The 23223-nt window shown below is 37.8% G+C and overlaps 1 protein-coding gene across 2 annotated transcripts in view; it reads right to left on the reverse strand.

The window, feature by feature from the left end:
• The window catches only part of CAPN7 (calpain 7), a 47725-nt gene that overhangs the window by 12547 nt on the left and 11955 nt on the right, over positions 1 to 23223 (reverse strand). For both annotated transcript variants that reach the window (XM_040263789.1, XM_040263786.1), the window contains exons 4-12: positions 23116 to 23183; positions 20899 to 21099; positions 19105 to 19191; positions 13986 to 14112; positions 13094 to 13179; positions 11754 to 11847; positions 9880 to 10026; positions 8015 to 8121; positions 7156 to 7276 (exon numbers count right to left, since the gene is read on the reverse strand). In XM_040263789.1, the coding sequence (XP_040119723.1) occupies positions 7156 to 7276; positions 8015 to 8121; positions 9880 to 10026; positions 11754 to 11847; positions 13094 to 13179; positions 13986 to 14112; positions 19105 to 19191; positions 20899 to 21099; positions 23116 to 23183 (1038 nt within the window). The remainder of the gene's footprint in view (positions 1 to 7155; positions 7277 to 8014; positions 8122 to 9879; positions 10027 to 11753; positions 11848 to 13093; positions 13180 to 13985; positions 14113 to 19104; positions 19192 to 20898; positions 21100 to 23115; positions 23184 to 23223) is intronic.

Below are 23223 nucleotides of genomic sequence, written 5' to 3' on the forward strand. Positions count from 1 at the left end.
GTAGAGAACTTAAAGGTCCACACCAAGATACACTGCAGTTAAAATAGGAAAAATTATTGGCAAAGAGAAAATCTTAAAATCAGCAAGAGAAGAGCAAGGAAATTCCCATATGACCATCAGCTGACTTGTAGCATAAACCTTGCAGGTCAGAAGGGAAAGGCACAATATATTAAAAGTACTGAAAGGAAAAAAAGCCTACAGCCAAGAATACTCTACCAAGTAAGATTATCATTTAGATTTGAGAAAAAGGGAAGACAGTTTCACAGATAAACAAAAGCTAAGAGTTCAGCACTACTAAACCCACTTTACATCTCTAGGCACGTCTCTGAGTGAAAAAGAAAAGGCCACAACCAGAAAATTACAAAAGGAAAAATCTTATTGGTAAACGTAGGTGTACAATAAAAGGGGCTTCCCTGGTGGCTCAGATGGGAAAGAATCTGCCTGCAATGCAGGAGACCAGGGTTCGATCCCTGGGTTGGGAAGATCCCCAAGGAGAAGGAAATGGCAACTTACTCCAGCAGCCCTGCCTGGAGAATCCCATGGACATGGGAGCCCAGTGGGCTACAGTCCATGGGGTCACAAAGAGTCGGACATGACTGAATGATTCACACACACACACACACACACACTACATAGAGTAAAGCCAGTAGATAAATTACTTATAAAGCTAGTAGAAAGGTTAATAAACAAAAGCAGCAAAATCATCTATATCCACAATATGTATGGTTAAGGGATACATACATAACTTAAAAGTATGGTAAGAGATACATACATGCCAACAAAGGTCTGTCTAGTCAAAGCTATGTTTTTTTTCAGTAGTCATGTATGGATGTGAGAGTTGGACTATAAAGAAAGCTGAGCGCCGAAGAATTGATGCTTCTGAACTGTGATGTTGGAGAAAACTCTTGAGAGTCCCTTGGACTGCAAGGAGATCCAGCCAGTCCATCCTAAAGGAGATCAGTCCTGAATATTCATTGGAAGGACTGATTCCAAAGCTGAAACTCCAATACTTTGGCCACCTGATGCGAAGAGCTGACTCACTGGAAAAGCCCCTGATGCTGGGACACTGAAGGCGGAGGAGAAGGGGGCGGCAGAGGTTGAGATGACTGGATGGCATCACTGACTCGATGGTCATGAGTGTGAGCAAGCTCTGGGAGTTGGTGATGGACAGGGAAGTCTGGTGTGCTGCAGTCCATGGGGTCACAAAGAGTCAGACACAACTGAGCAACTGAACTGAAGGGATACATAAAACAAAAAGATGTAAAATGTGATGCCAGAAACATGAAATGTGGACAGTGTCAGTAAAAATGCACAGTTGTTAGAATGCATCTGAACTTAAAAGGACATGAACTTAAAATAATCATATGTAAATATATGTATATGCACAGACGCATGATTATATGTATTGTTATATGCACACCTTGGGGCTTCCCAGGTGGTGCTGGTAGTGAAGAATCTGCTTGTCAATTCAGGAGACATAAGAGACATGGGTTCAATAATCCCTAGGTCAGGAAGATCCCCTGGAGGAGGAAATGGCACCCCACTATGGGATTCCTGCCAGGAGAATCCCACGGACAGAGGAGCCTGGCAGGCTAGAGTCCATGGGGTCACAGAGAGTCAGACATGACTGAGTGAGCCCAGCATAGAGCACACAAACCTCATGGTAACCACAAGTCAAAAATCTCTAATAGACACACACAGAAAAGACAAAGAAGGAACCCACTAAAGATAGTCATCAATTATAATGAAAGAGAACAAAAGAAGAAAGGAACCAAAGAAAACTACAAAAATAACCCTAAATGATGACCAAATACCTATCAATAATTACTTTAAATGTAAACAGACTAAATCAGAAGACATACAGTGGATAAAGAAAAGAAAAATAAATAATAAAAAAATAAAGAAAACAAGACCCATATAAATGCTGCCTATAGAGACTCAGTTCAGATCTAAAGACACACACAGACTCCAAGTGAGGGTATGAAAAAAGGTATTCCATGTAAATGGAAAACAGAAAGCTGGGATAGCAATACTTTGTATCAGACAAAATAGAGTTTAAAACAAAGACTGTAACAAGAGACAATGGATCAATCCAAAAAAAGATACAATTTTAAATACATATGCATCTAACATAAGAGCACCCAAATACATAAAGCAAATATTAACAGACATAATGGGAAAAATGAACAGTAACACAATATTACTAGGAGGTAGTAACACGCCACTTGTATCAATGGATAAATTACCTAGGCAGAAAAATCATCATTAAGCAAACCACTTATCTTACACATTAGACCCAATGGACTTAATAGATATCTACAGAACATCCCATCCCAAAACAGCAGAATACACATCCTTTTCAAGGGCACATAGAACATTCTCCAAGACAAATCACGCACCAGGGCTCAAAACAAGTCTCAATAAATTTAAAAAGACTGAAACCACATCAAACATCTTTTCTGACCACAAGAATCCAAGACTAGAAATCAACCACAAGAAAGAACTGCAAAAACCACAAACACCTAAGAGCTAAGCAACTAATAGGTCACTGAAGAAGTCAAAGAGGAAAAAAAACATCTTGAGATAAATAAAAATGGAAACACAACAATCACAATCAGCAAAAGCAATTCTAAAAGGGAGGTTTATAGCGACGCAAGACCACCTCAGAAATAAAGGAAACCTCAGACACCGAACTTTATACCTAAAGGAACTAGAAAACAAACAACCAAAACCCAAAGTCAGTAGAAGGAAAGAAATCATAAAGAAGAGAGCAGAAATAAATGAAATAGAAACTAAAAAAAAAAAAAAGAAAGAAAGAAAAGTGAAACTAAGACCTGCTTTGTTGAAAATATAAACAAAATAGACAAATTTTTAATTAAACTAATCAAGGAAGAGAGCCCAAATAAGTCAAATAAGAAATAAGAAAGAAGTTACAACTGACATCACAGAAGTACGAATGATCATAAGAGGTTACTACAAACAATTATACACCAGTAAAATGGACAACCTGGAAGAAATGGATAAATTCCTAGAAACGTACAATCTCTCAAAATGGAATCAGGAAGAAACACAAGACATGAACCAATCAACGACCAGTGATGAAGTTGAACCAGTAATTTACAAACTCTCAGCAAACAAAGTCCAGGACCAGATAGTTTTATGGGTGAATTCTATTGAGTGTTTAAAGAAGAATTAACATCTATCTTTCTCAAAGTATTCCAAAGAGCTGAAAATGAAGGAATGCTTCCAAACTCAATCTCAAAGACCAGCAATTTTGATACCAAAACTAAAAATACCATACGAAAAGAAAACCACAGGCCAGTATCACTGATGAATATAAGATGCAAAAATCCTCAACAAAATATTAGCAGACCAAACCCAACAATACATTAAAAGGTCACATACCACGATCAAGTGGGATTTATCCCATGGATGCAAGGACAATTCAACATTTGCAAATCAATCAAGGGGTAACACCACATAAACAAATTGAAAAATAAAAATCATATGGTCATTTCTATAGAGGCAGAAGAAGCTTTAACAAAATTCAACATCTGTTTATGATAAAAACTCTCAACAAAGTGGGTACAGAGGGACCATAACATAATAAAGGCCATATATGACAAGCCTACAGCTAACTTCATACTCAACAGTGAAAAACTGAAAACATCGCCTCTAAGATCAGGAACAAGATAAGATGTCCACTCCTGCCACTTTTATTCAAAGTCCTAGCCACAGCAACTAGACGAGCAAAATAAATAAAGGGAACCCAAATTGTCAAGTAAGAAACAGAACTGTCACTGTTTGCACAAGACATGATACTATTCACAGAAAATCCTGAAGATGCCACCAAAAAACTATTAGAACTACTAAATGAATTTGGTAAAGCTACAGGATACAAAATTAATATACAGTAATCTGTTATGCTTCTATACACTAACAACAACCAGGGAAATTAAGAAAATAACTTCATTTCCAATCGCAAGAAAAATAATAAAATATTGAAGAACAAAACTCACCAAGGAAGGGAAAGACCTACACTCTGAAACTGTGAGACACGGATGCAAGAAATGAAAGATGACACAAACAGATGGGAAGCATGTCAGCTCACGGACTGAAGGACTAATGCTGTTAGAGTGCCCACACAACCCAAGGCAGCCTACAGATTCACTACAATCCCTGCTGAAATACCAACAATTTCCCCAGAACTAGAACAAATAACTAAAACTGGCACAGAAACACAAGAGACCCCAAAGGGCCAAAACAGTCTTGAGAAAGAAAAACAAAGCTATGAAGTCTCACAATTCTCTGATTTCAAACAGTACTACAAAGCTACAGTAATCAAAACAATATGGTACTGGCACAAAAACAGGCACATATATCAATGCAACAGTGCAGAGCCCAGAGACAAACCCAGACAAAGGAGTCAAAAATACACAGAGGCAAAGAAAAGCTTCTTCAATAAATAGTGTTAGGAAACCTGGACAGTTACATGTTAAAAAAAAGGAACAGGAACAATATCTTACACCATATACAAAAATAAACTCAAAATGGATTTAAAGACTTAAACGTAAGTCCTGAAACCATTAAACTCCTAGAGGAAGACATAAGCAGTATGGTCCTTGAAAGTATTTTTGTATCTGTGTCCTCAGATAAGGGAAACAAAAGCAAAAACAAACAAATAATGTTACATCAAACTACAAAACTTTGCAAGGTGGAGGAAATTATCAACAAAATGAAAAGGCCACCTATTGAATGGCAGAAAATATTTGCAAATAATATATCTGATAAAGAGATAATATCCAAAACAAAGAATTCATACAGCTCAACATGAAAAAAATAGAATCTAATTTTAAAAAATGGGCAAAGGACTTGAACATTCATTTTTTCCAAAGATGATATACAGATGGCCAACACATATATGAAAAGATACTCAACATCACTAATCAGGAAAATGTAAATGAAAACCACAATGGGACATCACTTTACACCTGTCAGAACAGCTACAGTAAAAAAGACAACACATAACAAACGTTGGCAAGGATGTAAACAAATGCACTTTCGGTGGGAATGTGAAATGGGTGTAGGCATAATGAAAACAGTATGGGGACCCCCCAAAAAATTAAAAACAGAACTGCCATATGATCAAGCAGTTTCACTTCTGGGCATTTGTCCACAGAAAATAAAAACACTAATCTGAAAAACACAAATGCACACCAACGTTCACTGCAACATTATATACAAGAGCTGAGATACGGAAGCAACTAACTGTCCACTGATGGATGAACGGATAAAGAAAAAGAACTGGTAAACATATACACAACGAAATGTTAGCCACTAAAAAAGAATGAAATCTTGCCATTTGTCTTGGATCTTGGCGGTACTATGCTAAGTGAAACTGTTAGAGAAAGAAAAATACCGTATGATTTCACTTATGTGTAGAATCTAAAAAACAAAACAAATGAGCAAAGAGTATAGAAACAGATTCACAGATACAGAAGAAATACAGGTGGCTGCCTGAGTGGGATGGGGAGGGAGGGTCATGAGTAAAATAGGCCAGGCAGGCAAAGAGGCACAAACTGCCAGCTACAAAATAAACAGGCGGTGGGGATGAAATGTTCAGCGCCGGGAATACAGTCAATAATACCGTGATGACTTTGCGTGGGGACCGATGGTGACTGACTGTGGCGACTGTTTTGTGATGCACGGAGCTATCACTTCACCATGCTCTCCACCACCCAGGGCTGCACATCTGTCACACCTCGATTTAACACAAAGTATGAAAAACACAAGCAACCTTTATCATTACACAGTAACCGACACGCCAAACTGATACTGGCTGACTAATGCTACTGATTCTTAACAAGGCTATTATTTGAGAAGCTTACTTCACCGAGATTTAATAACTTTTTAATGCTTTGTTTTCAAGTCGAACCACAGGTACCTATTTTTCTCTTAAATATGTTATTTTCCCAGTTTCTCCTAAACAATCAGAACAAATACTTACTGCTTGAAGTAAATGATGTATCTTTACAGAAATTCTCCTCACATTCAAGCTTACTTTCATACTGTTTTCATTGTCTAAATTTAAGTCTCTTGCCAGACACATTTATTAACATCTATTTCAAAGGATATTCTAACAGTAAACTTATTATTAAATAATAGCAACTGTTATTCTCAATGTTTTACTTGGTTTTTGTGGCAAGATACATTCCTAAACAAACACAGATATTTCAGTTTATTTCACATAAATTAAAAAATTTTTTTCTTTATGCAGTCAATTTTTACACCACTTTTAAAGGGAGAGATAATTCTATACAGAATGGTTAGTGGCACAATGGTGGCTTTAAGACTATAAACTTTTAAACGTTGCAGCACATCCCTACTGCCTTCATAATTCATACAGTTCCATGTGCCACATAAGAAAATCAATTTAAATACACAGTAGTACCCTGTTCTTGGTGATTGATCACTACTTCTTTCTCTAAGTTTAAGCAGGAAAACTGAATATACAGCTAGTTAAACTTTTCAGTAACTAGACAGCTTAGTTTCTATACCATAAGGGAAAGAGAGCTCTTTCCTTAATGATGTTTATATTTTCTAATCCAATGTACAGACGTATTTTTCGGTGAAAAAAACTAACCAATAACACGAGAAGTAATAAAGTCAATGTGCCAATACCAGAACACAGAGAAAGGGTCTGAAAAAGGCCACACAGTGCAAGGGCTGCTAGGAAAACACTTGCAGACACACTGGCATGTTCCTTATTCATAGGTATCCTCTTATTTTTCGTCCGGGCACAAGTATTCACTGAAGGCTCTACAGTCTGACACTGTGTCTGAGCCCCAAAGCCAACAGACAGCCCAAAGCCTCGAGGGACATGTGTTCACCTCAACCCTAAAAAAGAGGCGTACAACGTTCCCGTTCCATTGTCAATATCTGTACTGCCACTGTCTTTACATTTCCCACCTTTTTATTCATCACCTCCAATGGTAGAGGTAGAGGTCAAGTTTAATGTAATAGGTAGAACGGTTTTCAAACTTGGGTCTAAACCTTGACTTCTCAGTATTTAAAAAGCTCGCATGTTATTTGGAATGCCTGCAACGTCTTACTAGCAAACGAGAAAAGCAAGGGAAATGAAATGTGAGGCAGAACCTTGAATTCTCTGATGTCCAGCACAGCGTACGCGTGTGTGGGGACCAGGCCCCACTTCTCGCCTTCAGCCTCGGTCATCACTCCAGTGGACGCAGTGATGAGGACATCTCCTTTGTGAAATCTGGAATGGACCCAACAGATAAACAACCAAAGGTAAACACATCCGTACCTCAGATTACACATCTTTCCTTACATCTTGTGGTTTACATCAAAATTTCCACCAAGTGGAAATCTTTTCTAAAACAGGCTATTTTCAACACTCACCAGAGAAGTACATTTTTATTTTATAGCAAATCAGAAAAAACTATCACATTTATTTCTTTTCCCTCCCAGTTTTAGACAAACTAATTCTCAGAAACCTATCAATGAAGAAAAATAAATACTAAATTTTCAAATGATTTACAAACAAAGGTGAAGATGGAAAATACCAAATGCATTTCTCCCAAAGCCATGTAATTTTATTTGTCAAATCACTGAGCTTTCTGGTTTCAAGACTGAATGTGTATTACCGTACAGACAGTTTTCTAGCTCTTCACATGGATGATCCATTTAAGGCTTAAGCTATCTTTATGTTCTCACTCTCCTCTTTTCCCACCTTCCCTCAAATTGGTAAGTACTCAGGAAGTACAAAATAGTCTTTCCAATATTCCTTTATCCAAATGTTTTGGATTATCTACCATCTGGATTAACCGCAAGCGTCACTGAGGGCTGGCTGGAGCGAGTGCATCAAGTGAATATTTTAAAAACACAACTTCCCTAATAACTGAGAATGACAGCCTCTGCAGTATCCAGTCTCAACAAGATATGAAGTTTTTAAATGGCCTCTTTTAGTACAAAAGAGAGAGAGAGAAGTGTTTACCTTTGGTAAAGCATTCGGAAAGAATTATCCTTGCTGAAAGTCTGGCTGTCTGAATGCATGGCGATCCTTTCTGGTATCCACCCAGTCAGGGCATGAAGATCAATGTTCTGCAACATAAACCCAGTTAGGACTGTCACTGTGGTTTTCAAGCTCCTAAATAAGTCCCCAGGGTACGCTATTAAATCTCACTGATCTGATACGATGATTCTGATAGGAATAATTCAGAAGGCACTAAGTTTTTTCTATCTGTATGAATCTCTTGTATGTGTGTGCTCAGACGTGTCCAACTCTTAGTGACGCTACAGACTGTAGCGTGCCAGGCTCCCCAGTCCACGAGATTTTCCAGGCAAAAATACTGGAGTGGGTTGCTATTTCCCTCTCCAGGGATAATAAATCTTTTATTATTGGGTGCATTGCATTTTCCTTCTTCAGAAAAATAAACCTCTTACTTAACTCAAATTCCCGGCTGGATTTAAGCACAAACCTATCTTTTCCTCACACTCTCTGCTGCTTTTCCAGAATATATTTACTGATATATCTGATGAAAACTCAAAACATTTAATAGAAAAAACTGCTTTGATGATGATGATGACAGTTGCATTTATGCTCATTCCCTCTCTAAGCTGACTCTGTAAATCAACATGCAATGGATTAGAAAGCTAAACTAAAAATATTTGAAGGACAGAGCAATTGAACATGGAGACTGGGAAGAAATTTTTTAACATCCTTCTACCTTTAAGGTTATGGTTTTTCCAGTAGTCACGTATGGATGTGAGAGCTGGACTGTGAAGAAAGCTGAGTGCCGAAGAATTGATGCTTTTGAACTGTGGTGTTGGAGAAGACTCTTTAGAGTCCATTCTAAAGGAGATCAGTCCTGGTTGTTCTTTGGAAGGAATGATGCTAAAGCTGAAACTCCAATACTTTGGCCACCTCATGCGAAGAGCTGACTCACTGGAAAAGACTCTGATGGTGGGAGGGATCGGGGGCAGGAGGAGAAGGGGATGACAGAGGATGAGATGGCTGGATGGCATCACCAACTTGATGGATGTGAGTCTGAGTGAACTCCAGGAGTTGGTGGTGGACAGGGAGGCCTGGCGTGCTGCAATTCATGGAGTCACGAAGAGTCGGACTCGACTGAGCAACTGAACTGAACTGAACCTTTAACTATGACCTACACATTCTTTGACTAGCATTATAAGCAGCAGCAGCAGCAGGAGGCCAGGCACTGGGCTAGTATACTAACCAGGTACGAGTAATAGGTGATTTGCATATATTACCTCATTTTATCTTTACAGTTCTTGAGAGGCCGATATTATCCTCATGTTATAGACAAGCAAAGAAGCTAAGAAAGGGTAAACACTTTTTCTAAGGCTGATTAGTGTTATAATTTAAAGTCATGCTAGTCTCAATAATTTCTGGCCTAAGGCTGTAGTTGACAACTAAAGGACACTGGCAGATACCTTGATTTTACAGATAAAATTGTGTTAAGGTTGGGAAAAACTAACCCCAAAGTCCTTGAGCCTGAATTTATTAAAAAAACAAAACAAAACAAAACACAGAAGGATGACAATATGACTCATTGCTTAGATTTGCAGAGGGTTCTTTGGAAAGGTACACATTTATTTGGCCCTGTATCCCACCAGAACAGTAGACACATACACTTTAGGCTTTCCTGAATACTGAATCTATACAACGTGCAAATCTTACAAAAGAAAACATGCACTCCCATAGTAACTGACTGATCAATATTTTTCAGGGGCTGATAATGTTTTCATTTAAACCAAATACATCATCTACAATCTTTCAAACTGAGAATAATCACATTAGGTAGCATAAGCCCGTGTCTGGATCATCTTATTACTTACTGAATTGGATCCTGGGAAATCATATCCTCCCATGACCTTCATGTATGCCTTTTCTATGAGAGAAACCCATAATTCACTTTTGTTGTTAGAATAGGAACAGAGCAATTCTCCTTTGTGATCAACAGGTAACTGGTCATCAATTATCACCTGGAGAAAGAGAACATTAATTTCCTTGGGTGGTACAAAATATCTTAAAATCTTTTTTATCAAAAAACTTCCACACCTCTTATACTGATAAAATAAAAGGCATGCTATGTCAATTACTAAGATAATGGTAGTTTCATATTTCTGGAAACTGATCAATTATAAAATGTTCTGTGATGCCTTTCTTAAGGTTTACAATTTAATCTCCCTCTCAGGTATTAACTTGGAGCTAATTGGTTGGAAAATGTTATGGATCTACCAACAAAATTATTAGGGATTCTAGAAATGTACTTTATATCTAAAATAATTTACAAAAGGGCCTCTCACTATTAAGGTAAATAACAATAGTACCCTAAATCTGCAAAAAGATTCATGCTATACTTAGTAGTAAGACATTATGGCTAAATAATACATTTAAATAATATAGATGCATAGAAGTAATCACCACAAACATGCAGCCTCTAATTCACATTATAGAGTGATTTGGGAAATGAGAGGATAAAAAGAATTTTGATTTATGAATAGAAAAACTATGCAACTGCATTTTGAAAGATTCTTTAAACCAGAGATTATTTACAAATTATAGTTCAGAAAAACCATTCTCAAAAATTCTGTTTAGTCCTTAAGAAATTAGCTAGAGCAGTCATTCTCAAAGATTGTTCTCAGACAGCATCACCACCATCACCTAGAAACCTGGTAGATATGCAAATTATAGCTCTTTTGCAGACCTATTGAATCAGATGCTTTGGGGGTGGAGCCCAGGAATCTTTTTTAACAAGCACTCCAAATGATTCTGTGCACCCTAAAGTTTGATTCTTATTCAACTAGAGAGTAACTTCTAAGCTTCCCACACTAGAATCAGTATGCAATCTTGTTTAAATGAGTATTCTGATTCAGCAGGTCCAGGATGAGGCCCAAGTTCAGAAATTCTAACAAATTCCTTTGTGCATGAATGCTAAGTCACTTCAGTCATGTCTGACTCTGCAGTGCTACGGACTGTAGGCCCCCTGGGCTCCTCTGTCCATGGGACTCTTCAGGCAAAAATATTTGAGTGGGTTGCCATGCCCTCCTCCATGGATCTTCCCGACCCAGGTAATCAAACCTATGTCTCTTATGTCTCCTAAATTGGCAGGTGAGTTCTTTACCACTAGCACCACCTGGGAAGCCCCCCCAAATTCCCAAGTGATAGTAATGTTGATCCCTGGACTTAATAAGTTGACAGGAGCTAGAGAATCCTAACAATACAAGGCCCTTACAACATGGTTCAGAATCCTTAAAGAAAGATTTGCAATTTAAAACTATGTATATATTTCACAAAGGAAAACAATATTAAAGGTGTCTTACATCTTGATTTACACACACAAACTGTTCTAATGGACTGTCTAATGGACACACTGTGTCTGATATCTTTTTAATCAAAAAGGTAATTAATGACCACCAGATTAAAATTCATTTTAAGCATAAGCAATCATTAGCTCAATGCTACTTCTTGGAGCTTTCTATAAATTTTCCCAAACTCATTTTTTAAAAGACTTTATGCTTGCCATGATTTTTTATTTTTAATTATTATTGATGATGTTATTGGTAGTAATATGTATAATATCACAGAGTCAAAATCAACTAAACTGACTTTTAAAATGTTTACATAAATAACATTTCTTAATGACTCTACTCAAGATTCAAAGGTAGGGAAGAGAGAAGGGGTTGATATGGAGAGAAACGTTATTCACCTTTCTGGGGACACCATTGAGGTGAAGTTTTACCATATACTTTCCACAAGGATTGTACTCTGGCTCACCATCCTTATTCTGAGGGTAAATTATGCTTTAGTAAGGGAAAGAAATGGTGAAATACCAACATTAATATTCAATATAAACTATGCAGAATATTAATTTTGTTTAGACATATGCTATTGTCTTAGTAATTTTACAAAAATAAATGTAAGAATATTTGTCTATAATAGACCTGTAATGGAAAAAGAATTTCACCTCAAAGTTTTTATTTAATATAAATAAATGAAGACAGTATCTTATGAGATCATACAGTAGCACATACATTTCATAATATTCTGAAAAATGCTCTTTTAATTAATTATATCCTCTAATAAATTTTCTAGTAACTGGATATATTTTAAACTAGTTAAAATAACCTACTATTGGCTCTAACACATAAAGAGATCATTTCAGTTAATCACAACTAAGGAAATTATAACTCTGACGAAAGTCAGCAGAGCGCTGATAACGTACACAAAATTATCTAGTAAGATACTCGTAGAAACTATCAGTATCAATTTTCTTTCTCAAACTGCGTAAGATTTATTTACAAGCTCTGTTTATCCAAAATGGCAAATGACTTGAAACTAAGTTCTGTATCTATTTACCTTTGTTCTTTCAGGACTTAACATAACAAAAACAACTCAGGAAAAGCTGTACAAAAAAATTATAATGCTTAATTTTTATAATGAATAATTTTAAGCTAATAAAACTTCCAAAAATTGAAAGAAAAAGTACTTCATGGTAACATTTCAGTACATTGTTCTAGCCAACAAAAATGTTATATATATTATGTTATATACAGATCTATATGTTATATTATAGACCTATATACTGTATGTTTTATATTAATGTCTTATTTAACCCATTAAAAACATTATCTCAACAAATGATATAAAAATTTGAGACATTTTCCAATAGATTTTTTTTTTGTGTGTTAAATTTTCAAAATCTGATCCATTTTACACTTATAGCCTGTCCAAATTCAGCTCATTTCAAGTGTGTAATATCCAAATGAGACTTGTGGCTACTATGCAGTACAGTCAAATTATAAATATGATATGATTTTAATTTGATCAATCTCATTTATTTCATTTATATTATTCTAACTATATGTGCATATGTTCTTAGATTGTTTTAGCAAATCCTTCCACATTCACAAACCATCTGCTTGACATACAAAGGCCGTAACAGTTCTAAGTGATATGCCCTTTCTGTGCAGACAAAGCCTAAGCTTCTATTTCCAAGTAAGAGACAATTCCATGAAAAGGGCTAAAAGGACAAATATAAAATCTTACCTGGTAATCAACTTCTTATTAAATCGTCTCTCATAAGCTGCACTGATAGCCAGTGATGCCACGAAAGAACAATCTGATACTATTGTCTGTTAATAAGAATTATTAATACATTCATTTACTCATGCAATTTCAACATTACCACAATATTTAAGCATCGCATCTAGTCTTTTTATACTAAATATCTTGAGTGCTGCTTGAATAGGAAAATAATAAACAGAAATGCCATAGTGCCAACTAACACATATTTTGTTTGTACAAATCCCCGGAAAAACAAGTATTTCAATTAAGTTACTTTAGAATAATTAAATATGCATGATGTATTCTTAATGAATAAAAGCATATTCAATTGAATTACACTTAATAACAAAAAATTACAAGCATTTAAAAAAAACTGGTTAATAAAAAATTACAAGCATTTTTTAAAAGTTGGTTAATTACAATATGACAAATTAAAATCAATATGCACATCAAAAAATTTGAATCACAGTGTTTCAGGAGCATTATTTTCATACTACTGTGAAAAAAAATCTATGACTTCAGGGCTAATGTGTCATTAATAAAGTTTACAATGAAGTCACAGAGTTGTTCTGCCACTGAAGTGTTTTAAATAAGCCCAATACCTTTTTATCTTTTCTATTTTCTCTCATCAAGCATAAAATTCAGATTCTCAATTATTCTCATCTGCAAGCATATATCAATAGGGTACACAAAAATCTATTTAACTGTTCAAGAGTTATTATATCTCAGTATGTCTAAGTCAAATGCGAGATGAATAATTTTTCCAATCATACTAATGCATTTGAATAAATAATCTAAAAAAAAGGCAAATGTACATTCAAATTACTTTAAAATATTAGCTTTTCATAAAAAATTATACAAAATAAATGTTTACCTGCTTTATGCTGAAACTAGACACAGTATAAATCATCGTAGGATTGTTGGTGAGGTCTTCCGGTCGTACCCATTTAGAAAATGTAGCTTTTTGTTTAGGTGATAACGGTAACTTGCCACATCTATCACTGAGGTGATAATAAAAATTTAATAATAAAACTAACCTTAAAAAATGACTTAAAAACAAGATTAAATTTCCCAGAGAATTTTTTTTGGTATAGTGATCACAGCTATACAGTGAATTCTAAAAAACTCTGGTCAAATTTGGCTTTTTATATTTGACCTTGAATCCAATCTGATCATCCACCTCAATTTAAAAAAAAGGTACACACATAACTGACAACAGAAGGGCAATTAAACACTTTTATATTAATTTTAAGAATATACTTTAAGAGTTAAATTTAGCATGGTTATATTCAAGAAATTCAGTTTCAATAAAATGGAGCCATTTGATTCATTCAAAAGAATCAAGGAAGCTACAGATCTTTATATTGGCTCTTGACAAACTCATCTCTGCAGGACTAATAATGAGAATACCTAGTTACTAATACACAGGTGGCAACCATGGTAAAGAATCCGCCGGCCAGTGCAGGAGACGCAAGAGACGCGGGTTCGGTCCCTGGGTCAAGAATATCCCCTGGAGTAGGAAACGGCAACCCACTCCAGTATTCCTGCCCGGAGCATTTCATGGACAGAGGGGCCTGGCAGGCTACAATCCATGGGGTCACAAAGAGTCAGACACGACTGAGCACATACCCACGCACTAAACGTGTGCTGGGCATCACACAAAATATTTTACATATCTTCTTCATTTGACCTTCAAAACAATTTTATTAGAGCAAATTTTTTAGAAAAAGTTTTAAGTGATCAAATAATCTGTGACACTGCTGAGCTAAGACACAGAAGGAAGGGTATCGGATTCCAGGTCTTTGGTGCCAAATCCAGCATCTTATCCATTATTCGCTACTCAAAATGTGTAGGGAATACACGCGAAGTATTTCTCTATAATTAATGTGCAGCACAAAAGTTTAAGCCTGCCATTCTTCAAAGTGCTTCCAGAGCAAGGGCAACAAACCTGGTTTTGAAAGATTTATAGGATGATATAAGGTGAATGATACGCAACCTGAAAAAAATGTGTTTTTTTAAAAGCAGAATGCTGACAGACATAATGAAAAAGAGGGTTTTGTGGTGATGTGTGATCTGAAAACTCCTGGCTGAAGTATTTTTTCTTTTTTTTCCATTGGAAGGACACCTCTAAACCTTTAGTAAGCCAGTATTTGCTGGAAATCTCTTAGAGCATTATATGGTATATAATACTTCTCAAACTTTTTTGATGATCACCTCATACATCTCATAGAACCACTAGCATTCCAGGCAATTTGTACCTGTGTAGTATCAGGACCTGACTGGTAACACACAGTGAGCTGAATGAATTTAGAAGAATTTAAGAACAGCCATCACAAAAGTTTGAGAAAAAATAACTGACTCAAATCTATAATCAAATTACTCAATATTATTGCCCTGCCATATGAACCACAATTCAGTAAATCCACGACTCCTTAATACTTGTTCTCTCAAAAGTCACCACTGAATTACTAAATTTTTCTTAGAACTTTGAAATATTTAAAGTACTTTATAATTTATAATACATGGCCAGAAAAGTAAAAAAATTAGTCACCCAATCTTTCTAAAAAAGATTAGATAAAGCGCAACATTCAGAAAACTAAGATCATGGCATCCAGTCCCATCACTTCATGGCAAATAGATGGGGAAACAGTGGAAATGATGGCTGACTTTATTTTGGGGGGCTCCAAAATCACTGCAGATGGTGATTGCAGCCATGAAATTAAAAGTCGCTTACTCCTTGGAAGGAAAGTTATGACCAACCTAGACAGCATATTCAAAAGCAGAGACATTAGTTTGTCAACAAAGGTCCATCTAGTCAAGGCTATGGTTTTTCCAGTAGTCATGTATGGATGTGAGAGTTGGACTATAAAGAAAGCTGAGTGCCGAATAATTGATGCTTTTGAAGTGTGGTATTGGAGAAAACTCCTGAGAGTCCCTTGGACTGCAAGGAGATCCAACTAGTCCATCCTAAAGGAGATCAGTCCTGGGTGTTCACTTGAAGGAATGATGTTGAAGCTCAAACTCCAGTACTTTGGCCACCTGATGCCAAGAGCTGACTCATTGGAAAAGACCCTGATGCTGGGAAAGATTGAGGACAGGAAGAGAAGCGGACGACAAGGATGAGATGGGTGGATGGCATCACCAACTCAATGGACATGGGTTTGGGTGGACTCCGGGAATTGGAGATGGACAGGGAGGCCCGGCGTGCTGCGGTTCATGGGATCGCAAAGAGTCGGACATGACTGACCGACTGCACTAAACTGAACTGAATCTTTCTAACCAAAGATTCATACACTGGGGAGCTTTTTGCCACCAGTCTGCAATCTTTGAATTTTAAAATGTTTACTGTTACTATTTCTTCTGATTATTCTGTGAAATAATCCATAAAACAAGAAAGGAAAAATCTTGCCAGTTAGAGCATTTAATTTTACTTGATTTTTCTTAAAATTTAACTACCTTGGTAAGCATTCACTGAGCACCTGCCTCGTGGGACACCGTGTAGGCAAACACTCTCTGTCCTCATGGAGCTCAGGTTCCCACGTGCAGGACAAGCAGAGAGCAAGGGGTCACACACAACGTAAAATCCCAGCTCTGCCAATGAAGTCGCTCAGTCGTGTCCGACTCTTTGCAACCACATGGACTGTAGCCTACCAAGATCCTCCATCCATTGCATTTTCCAGGTAATAAGGGGAGTTACATTTTAACAACTGTTGTAAGACAGTTATATTTTTGATAGTTATAAGACAGTTATATTTTTAATTACAGTGTAAGCATTTTCCCGTGTTACTTAATTTCTTGAAAACTTGTTTGTTCATGAGTGTATACAATTCTTTCCAGGGACATTCTGTTGTATGAGCACTAAAAACATGATTTATCTTCACCTGTTACACAAAGATTGGAACTACAAGTTTATATCTCTACTTGGATATTACCATTTAAGAGCATCCTAGAATAACTGATTCACATTTTCATAAGTAGAATAATATTGCTAACTGTCTCTTATATAAATCTTTGACTAGATCTGTAAATACTTTTAAAAATTGGTTTCTTGAAGTGAAATCACTGGTCAAACATTTTTAAAGTATTTGAAATGTACAGCTAAATTATATAATTTAGTATTCAGCAAGATAGTTATTTCCTAACAGTTTATTCTTATTACAAAGTGCTTTCTATAGAACAAGCACCACCATAAGTGCTTTACATTTTATTAACTCGTTTAATCATCACAGTAACACCAGAAGGTGGATTCTATTATTCAAGTCTGAAGCAGATTGAAAAGCTTGCATGGTGTCACAGAGGCTATGACGCTGGAGAGCATGGGTCCGGGATCTGTGCCCTTGATGTTAGTGCTGTAAGCGTCTTGCTGCGAAGTCGCTTCAGTCGTGTCCGACTCTGTGCGACCCCATAGACGGCAGCCCACCAGGCTTCCCCGTCCCTGGGATTCTCCAGGCAAGAACACTGGAGTGGGTTGCCATTTCCTTCTCCAATGCATGAAAGTGAAGTCGCTCAGTCGTGTCCGACTCTTAGCAACCTCATGGACTGCAGCCCACCAGGCTCCTCTGTCCATGGGATTTTCTAGGCAAGAGTACTGGAGTGGGGTGCCAACAACCATTTCCTAGATCCAGATCAACCACCAGCATCACATAGGTGCCTGAGTGAAAACCTTATGCTGGTAACTTCCTGGCCTTGAGATGTCTACCTTCTGCCCATCCAAGAATGACAAGCACTAGACGTGTGAGAGCAGGTCTTGTTTTTATAGTCTTTATGTATTCTGTACACAATAAGCATTCAATTCCCTGATGCTTTCTGATAATAAATAGGCTAATGGCACAAATTTAAAAAAATAAAAATGTTTTAAGAAGTAAATCACCTAATTTTGCTGCTTAGAGATAACCACTGGAGAAGGCGATGGCACCCCACTCCAGTCCTCTTGCCTGGAAAATCCCATGGATGGAGGAGCCTAGTAGGCTGCAGTTCATGGGGTCGCTAAGAGTCAGACACGACTGAGCGCCTTCACTTTCACTTTTCTGCATTGGAGAAGGCAATGGCAACCCACTCCAGTGTTCTTGCCTGGAGAATCCCAGGGACGGGGAAGCCTGGTGGGCTGCCGTCTATGGGGTTGCACAGAGTTGGACACAACTGAAGCGACTTAGCAGCAGCAGAGGTAACCACTGTGAACATTCTCACCTATCACTTTACATCATTTCATTCTGTATGTCTATAAATACATGAAAAAAAATAAAATTCGGATATTTTATATTTATAATTTTCCATCTTTTAAAATTTATATATTACAAACATTTTCCCTATATTTTTCAAAGAGTTTTTTTTTTGTGGATAACATAATATGTAACAGAATAATATGAACATGCCATTGTTCAATCACTCTGATATTACTGGATACCAAGTTTGTTTTGATAATTTTTTGCTGTAACAAACACTCTGATAAGTGCTCTTATGATAGACATCTTTGTCCCAATTTTAATTTCCTTAGGACGACTAGAATCTGGGAGTCCTGAAACAATGATTTTAAGGTTCCTGAGATGAGCTGCCACTGTTCTGGAAGGCTATGCCAACACCTTCATAATGAACCCTGTTTCTGAACTGGATCTTCTTAGTAAACAACAACCCAGTCATTTCTCTCCACCTTTCCATTCAATGCCTTGGCTGACTTGCATTTCTGTTGTGGTCCAACACAAATTAGACAAATATTTACTCACTGCTTACTTCTCTTGTACTAGGATCCATGTTAGACACTATGAGCATAACCTAGCCTAAAGAAGACCCACAAGTCCTATCACCAGGAAAAGGCCAGAGGCACTCCTGCCATGTGGTCCCACCTCCTTCCTTCAGCCTTGTCTCTTTTCCAACCAGAATTTTTATTACAAATTTTAATTTCAAGGCTATGGATTTAATTGGACTTCAGCAGATGGGAAAAGTACTGAAAAATTAAAACAATTTTGAAAGTAAGAATTGCAGTAGTGCTTACTTACCAGAAAGGCATTGGATAAGCAAAACGTTCCCTCAGATCAATGCTCATGAAAGGAACATATTCAATACCATTTATTTTTGATGTTGTCCTATTAAAAAATAAGAAAAAAATCTAAAGTAAATGTCAAGTCAACCTTAATTATCAGTTTTATTTAAACTCCTTAAAATTTAAGTGACAAGGTATGGTACTGTAATAAAATTAAACTGATAATCTCATGTAAATCTTGGTAACTTTATCTGAACAAAAGTTTCATGAGATAGTTGAATACCAAAAAAACAATTACTCCAATTTAATCCCAAAGTTATTCTTTTGAGACTACCATCCTTTACAACAAAACAACTATCTCAAAATAGGCTTACACCAGAGGCAATGAAATTGTCCCCAGGACACAAAGCGAATTGTATCTTCAGCCTAGAGAAAGAAAGCAATTGCCTGGTTGCTTTGAGGATTCAAAGGATTCTGGGAAATAAATTCTTTATATGTTCTGGTTATGAGACTAAGGAATGGGTAGTGAGGAAGAAAGCGGCACAGATAACAGTTACGGCCTCTTGACAAATTTAAGACGCGTGGCTTGTAGCAGCTTTGTATATTCTCTTCCTATTTTGTGTCACATGTTTATTTGTACATATTAGCTATTTCCTTCTGTCCCTTCCCCGCATTTTATTTAGGAGGAGTTGCAGAGTAACTTCACAGTCAGCCTCCAGGTAACAATATGCAGTGAGACCAGGACTGAATTTGAGGGCTAGTTAACACATGAATGTAACATTTGTGTGTATCCTCATCCTGAGCTGGGGAGAGCTTTGCACTTGCGTGGAGGACAGCTGCGTCCTGTTAGGTACAAACGCAGAGCTGTTCTGTAGGAGTGTGGAATTTCAAACGTGTGGAGAAGGCAGCATGTGGACGCTGAGTAGCCAAAGTGCTGGACAGTTATAAACTTGTGTCTCGGGTCCAAAACCACTCTTTTTGTCCCGCTTTGTGTTGTGTAGTTTCAAAAGCGATTTTTTCTAGGCAGACAGCACCATTTTTTCTAGAAGCAGAAGTAAAACCTTCAGCAGGAAAAGGGAAAAATGCCCTCAGGTGGCTGCTGCAGAGGAAGGAACCGTTCCAGCACAACTACAGGAGACTAACAGAAAGAGCAACTTGACAACACTCCCAGCTCTAAGCTGGCTGATGCTCAGAGCCCAGGTGAGGAGCCGCCACACCGCCTCAGGATGCGATCAAAGGTTTCCACAATCTCGTTCTTTTGCACTTTAAATATCGCCTGGAGCTGCTTCCAGAACTGAGTTGGCTTCCCAGCCCAGGTGATGGCAAACTTTTTCTGTAAAGGGCCAGAAAGTATATCGTTTTGGCTTTGCAATGAGGTCTCTGTCACATATCCTGGCTCTTTTTGCTTTCTTTTTTGCAACCCTTTTAAGAAATATATGAAAGCATTCAAAGCTTACGGCTGCCCTTTGCTGACTGGCCTAGACTGCTGTATCAAGGTAGCAATTAGGGCTCTGGTCACAAGGCGGCAGAGGTGATGAAAGGGCTGCCACAGTTCTACTCTGCCCCATAAAATTATTCAACTTTGAAGAGTTTCAGGGAAAAAAAAATACATCTAGAGGAAACGCGAATACTAAAATATATGAGAACAAATTGCAAACATTTCAAGTTGTGACTGTGTGACAGTTTATAATTACATGATAATAGCATGACACATTACAACAAAGATGACTCCTCAAACCTAACGAGCGTAACATTATCTGCACTGATGTTAACAAAATTGTTCATTACCACAAATCATGAACCTATTTACCTGAGAACTTCTATTTCTTCTGCTGTGTATCTCTGTCCCTGTGCATCACATGACTGAGGACTTATAAAAGGCTGAGGTCTTTCAAGGAAGGGATTAGTTCCCAGTGGAAAGTGTGCTCTCGTTGGAGGCGGCTTTGGCTTTGTATTTGTTGCCTTGATTTTGCATGACGGCTTCGTTAAAGGCTCGCTCAATGCTTCTGCTCTATAATAGAGGTACAAAAACACCATTCTAGTTTTTCTCCTCACATTTAAGTTTTTCAGAACACAGTATTTACTTTGAGAACAGTCAAGCATCTCTAAGGTAAAATTACCATCTAAAATTCTTACATTCTAGTCAATAGTTCACTACTTAAGCTACTCCCAGAGGTAAGGTATTTTTGCAAACATTTTATTGACAACGGTAATTAAGCACTTAGAGCATTATCAGATCCTATGGAAGGTAAGGGGCATATAAGAATGTATAGAACACAATCCCTACTCTCAAGGTACCCCTAGGTTTGCAGGGAAAGACAGTTGCATCAGAAGTGGGACGTGAGGCTGGAGGCGTTCCACGCCGGCGAATGCACAGCAGAAGTTACTAACTTAATGATGGGAAGAGGGCAAGTCAGGGAGCGTTTTTCCAAACTGACATTTGAGCTGCACTCAGCGTTGAACTCTGAGTCGACCTGGGGAGCTGGGAAGGGTTCTAAGTAGAGAGAAGAGCATGAGCAAACGCGCAGATCTGTGAAACAGTGGAGTGAGTTACAGCAATTTCAACAGAACGTCGAGAGCCCCTGTGAACAGCGCACAAGTGAGGCAGCAGGAGATGAGGCGGGGGCAGGGACTGGACCACGGAAGACCTCATTGGCGCTGAAGGGCGTTTGGACTTTGTCCTGTCAAAGAACCAACAAGCTAAAGGATGGAAGTTTTTAATCTGAGGTCCTTAATATGCGATTTAGCAGTCTTGTTAACACTCTGAAACTGTCTGCAGATAAAAATGTCATGCTATCTTCTCTCTAGAGCGTATCCATTCTTCTGAACTAATCGTCACAGGAAGCGTTCGTGACTGGCCCGTGTCCCTGTGCTGAGGGCGCACCCAGAGAATACGAGATGAATTACCCACACAGGTAGCAGGGGCCATCCGTGATTCTGACTGGTGTCAGACATCAAAAGGGAGAGGCTGACGGTATGTCAAGTGCCCACAGCTCCATGAATTTGGAGAAACAAATGATGCTAGATGACAGTAATGAAAAGGAGGGGTGACCCCTATATCTCAGTGCAAAAGAAGGGCTGGGGGTAGCACAGCTCCCTAGTCTGAGCCTCAGAAGGAGGAACTGTACTAATTCATGCTGTAACTATGAATGCCATTCCACTCTTTTCCTTTGTCTATAATGCTTTGTCTGTACAAGAGGTATAATTCTACCGTGCAAATATACTCATTATCTCAACAAATATTTACTGAGCACATACTGGATGTCTGGCACTCTGCTAGGTGCTTCGTTACAGCAATGGACAAAGACAAAATTCTCTGCCCTCATAGAGCTTATATTCGGAGGGCGAGGGTTAGAAAAGACACACACATACTGATAACAAATATGACAAACTGATCAATTTTATATACCTTAGAAAACAGTAAAGAGTTATGGGAAAGAATATTCCAACAGAGCAAACAGGATGGAAGTACCAGAGGAGATTTCAATTTTAAACAGAATGGCGAGCACAGGCCTTAATGAAAAGCTGACATTCCAGCAAAGAGTTAAGGGAGCTTCACGCATGTATGATGTGGGGTATGTGAATGGCTGGCTCATTCTCAACGTCTCCATTTCTCGTAGTGGCTCTGGAAGGCTCTCTTCAAGCTTATCTTCGGAAGTCTCATATTACACAACACAAGGGAAGGCTTCCATTTTAAATACCATAACCGTTTTTGTTTTAGACACCGCAAAAACTAAGTGAAACATTTCTTGACTGATTTGTTACTTTCTGAGTTTAGAGGAGGGATGAGGACACAGCAATAAATTAGCTCTGTTCCCCTAAGAAGTTTACCATCCAATAAGGCAAAATGACACAGGGAAAAAAAGCAGCAGGGAACTAGGGAGGAGCAAGTTCACACAGAGAAAGAAGGCAGACTTGCTCTGGACGTCAGGTTTGTTACCAAGAGCTCCCCATACATTCGGATAAACGCGTCACACTGAAGCTACACCACACGCTGCAGGGACCAAAGCTGAGGAGCCAAACTCACCTGTCTAGTGCCTGCCGAGCCAGCTGCTTCAGCTTATTTTGCAGAGTTTTATCAGCAGTTTCATAAGACTTAAGAAAAAGAGAGACAGACATTCTGAAGCATATTAAT

Source organism: Oryx dammah, unplaced genomic scaffold (assembly GCF_014754425.2).
Source record: "Oryx dammah isolate SB20612 unplaced genomic scaffold, SCBI_Odam_1.1 HiC_scaffold_2, whole genome shotgun sequence".
NCBI classification, from domain to species: Eukaryota; Metazoa; Chordata; class Mammalia; order Artiodactyla; family Bovidae; genus Oryx; species Oryx dammah.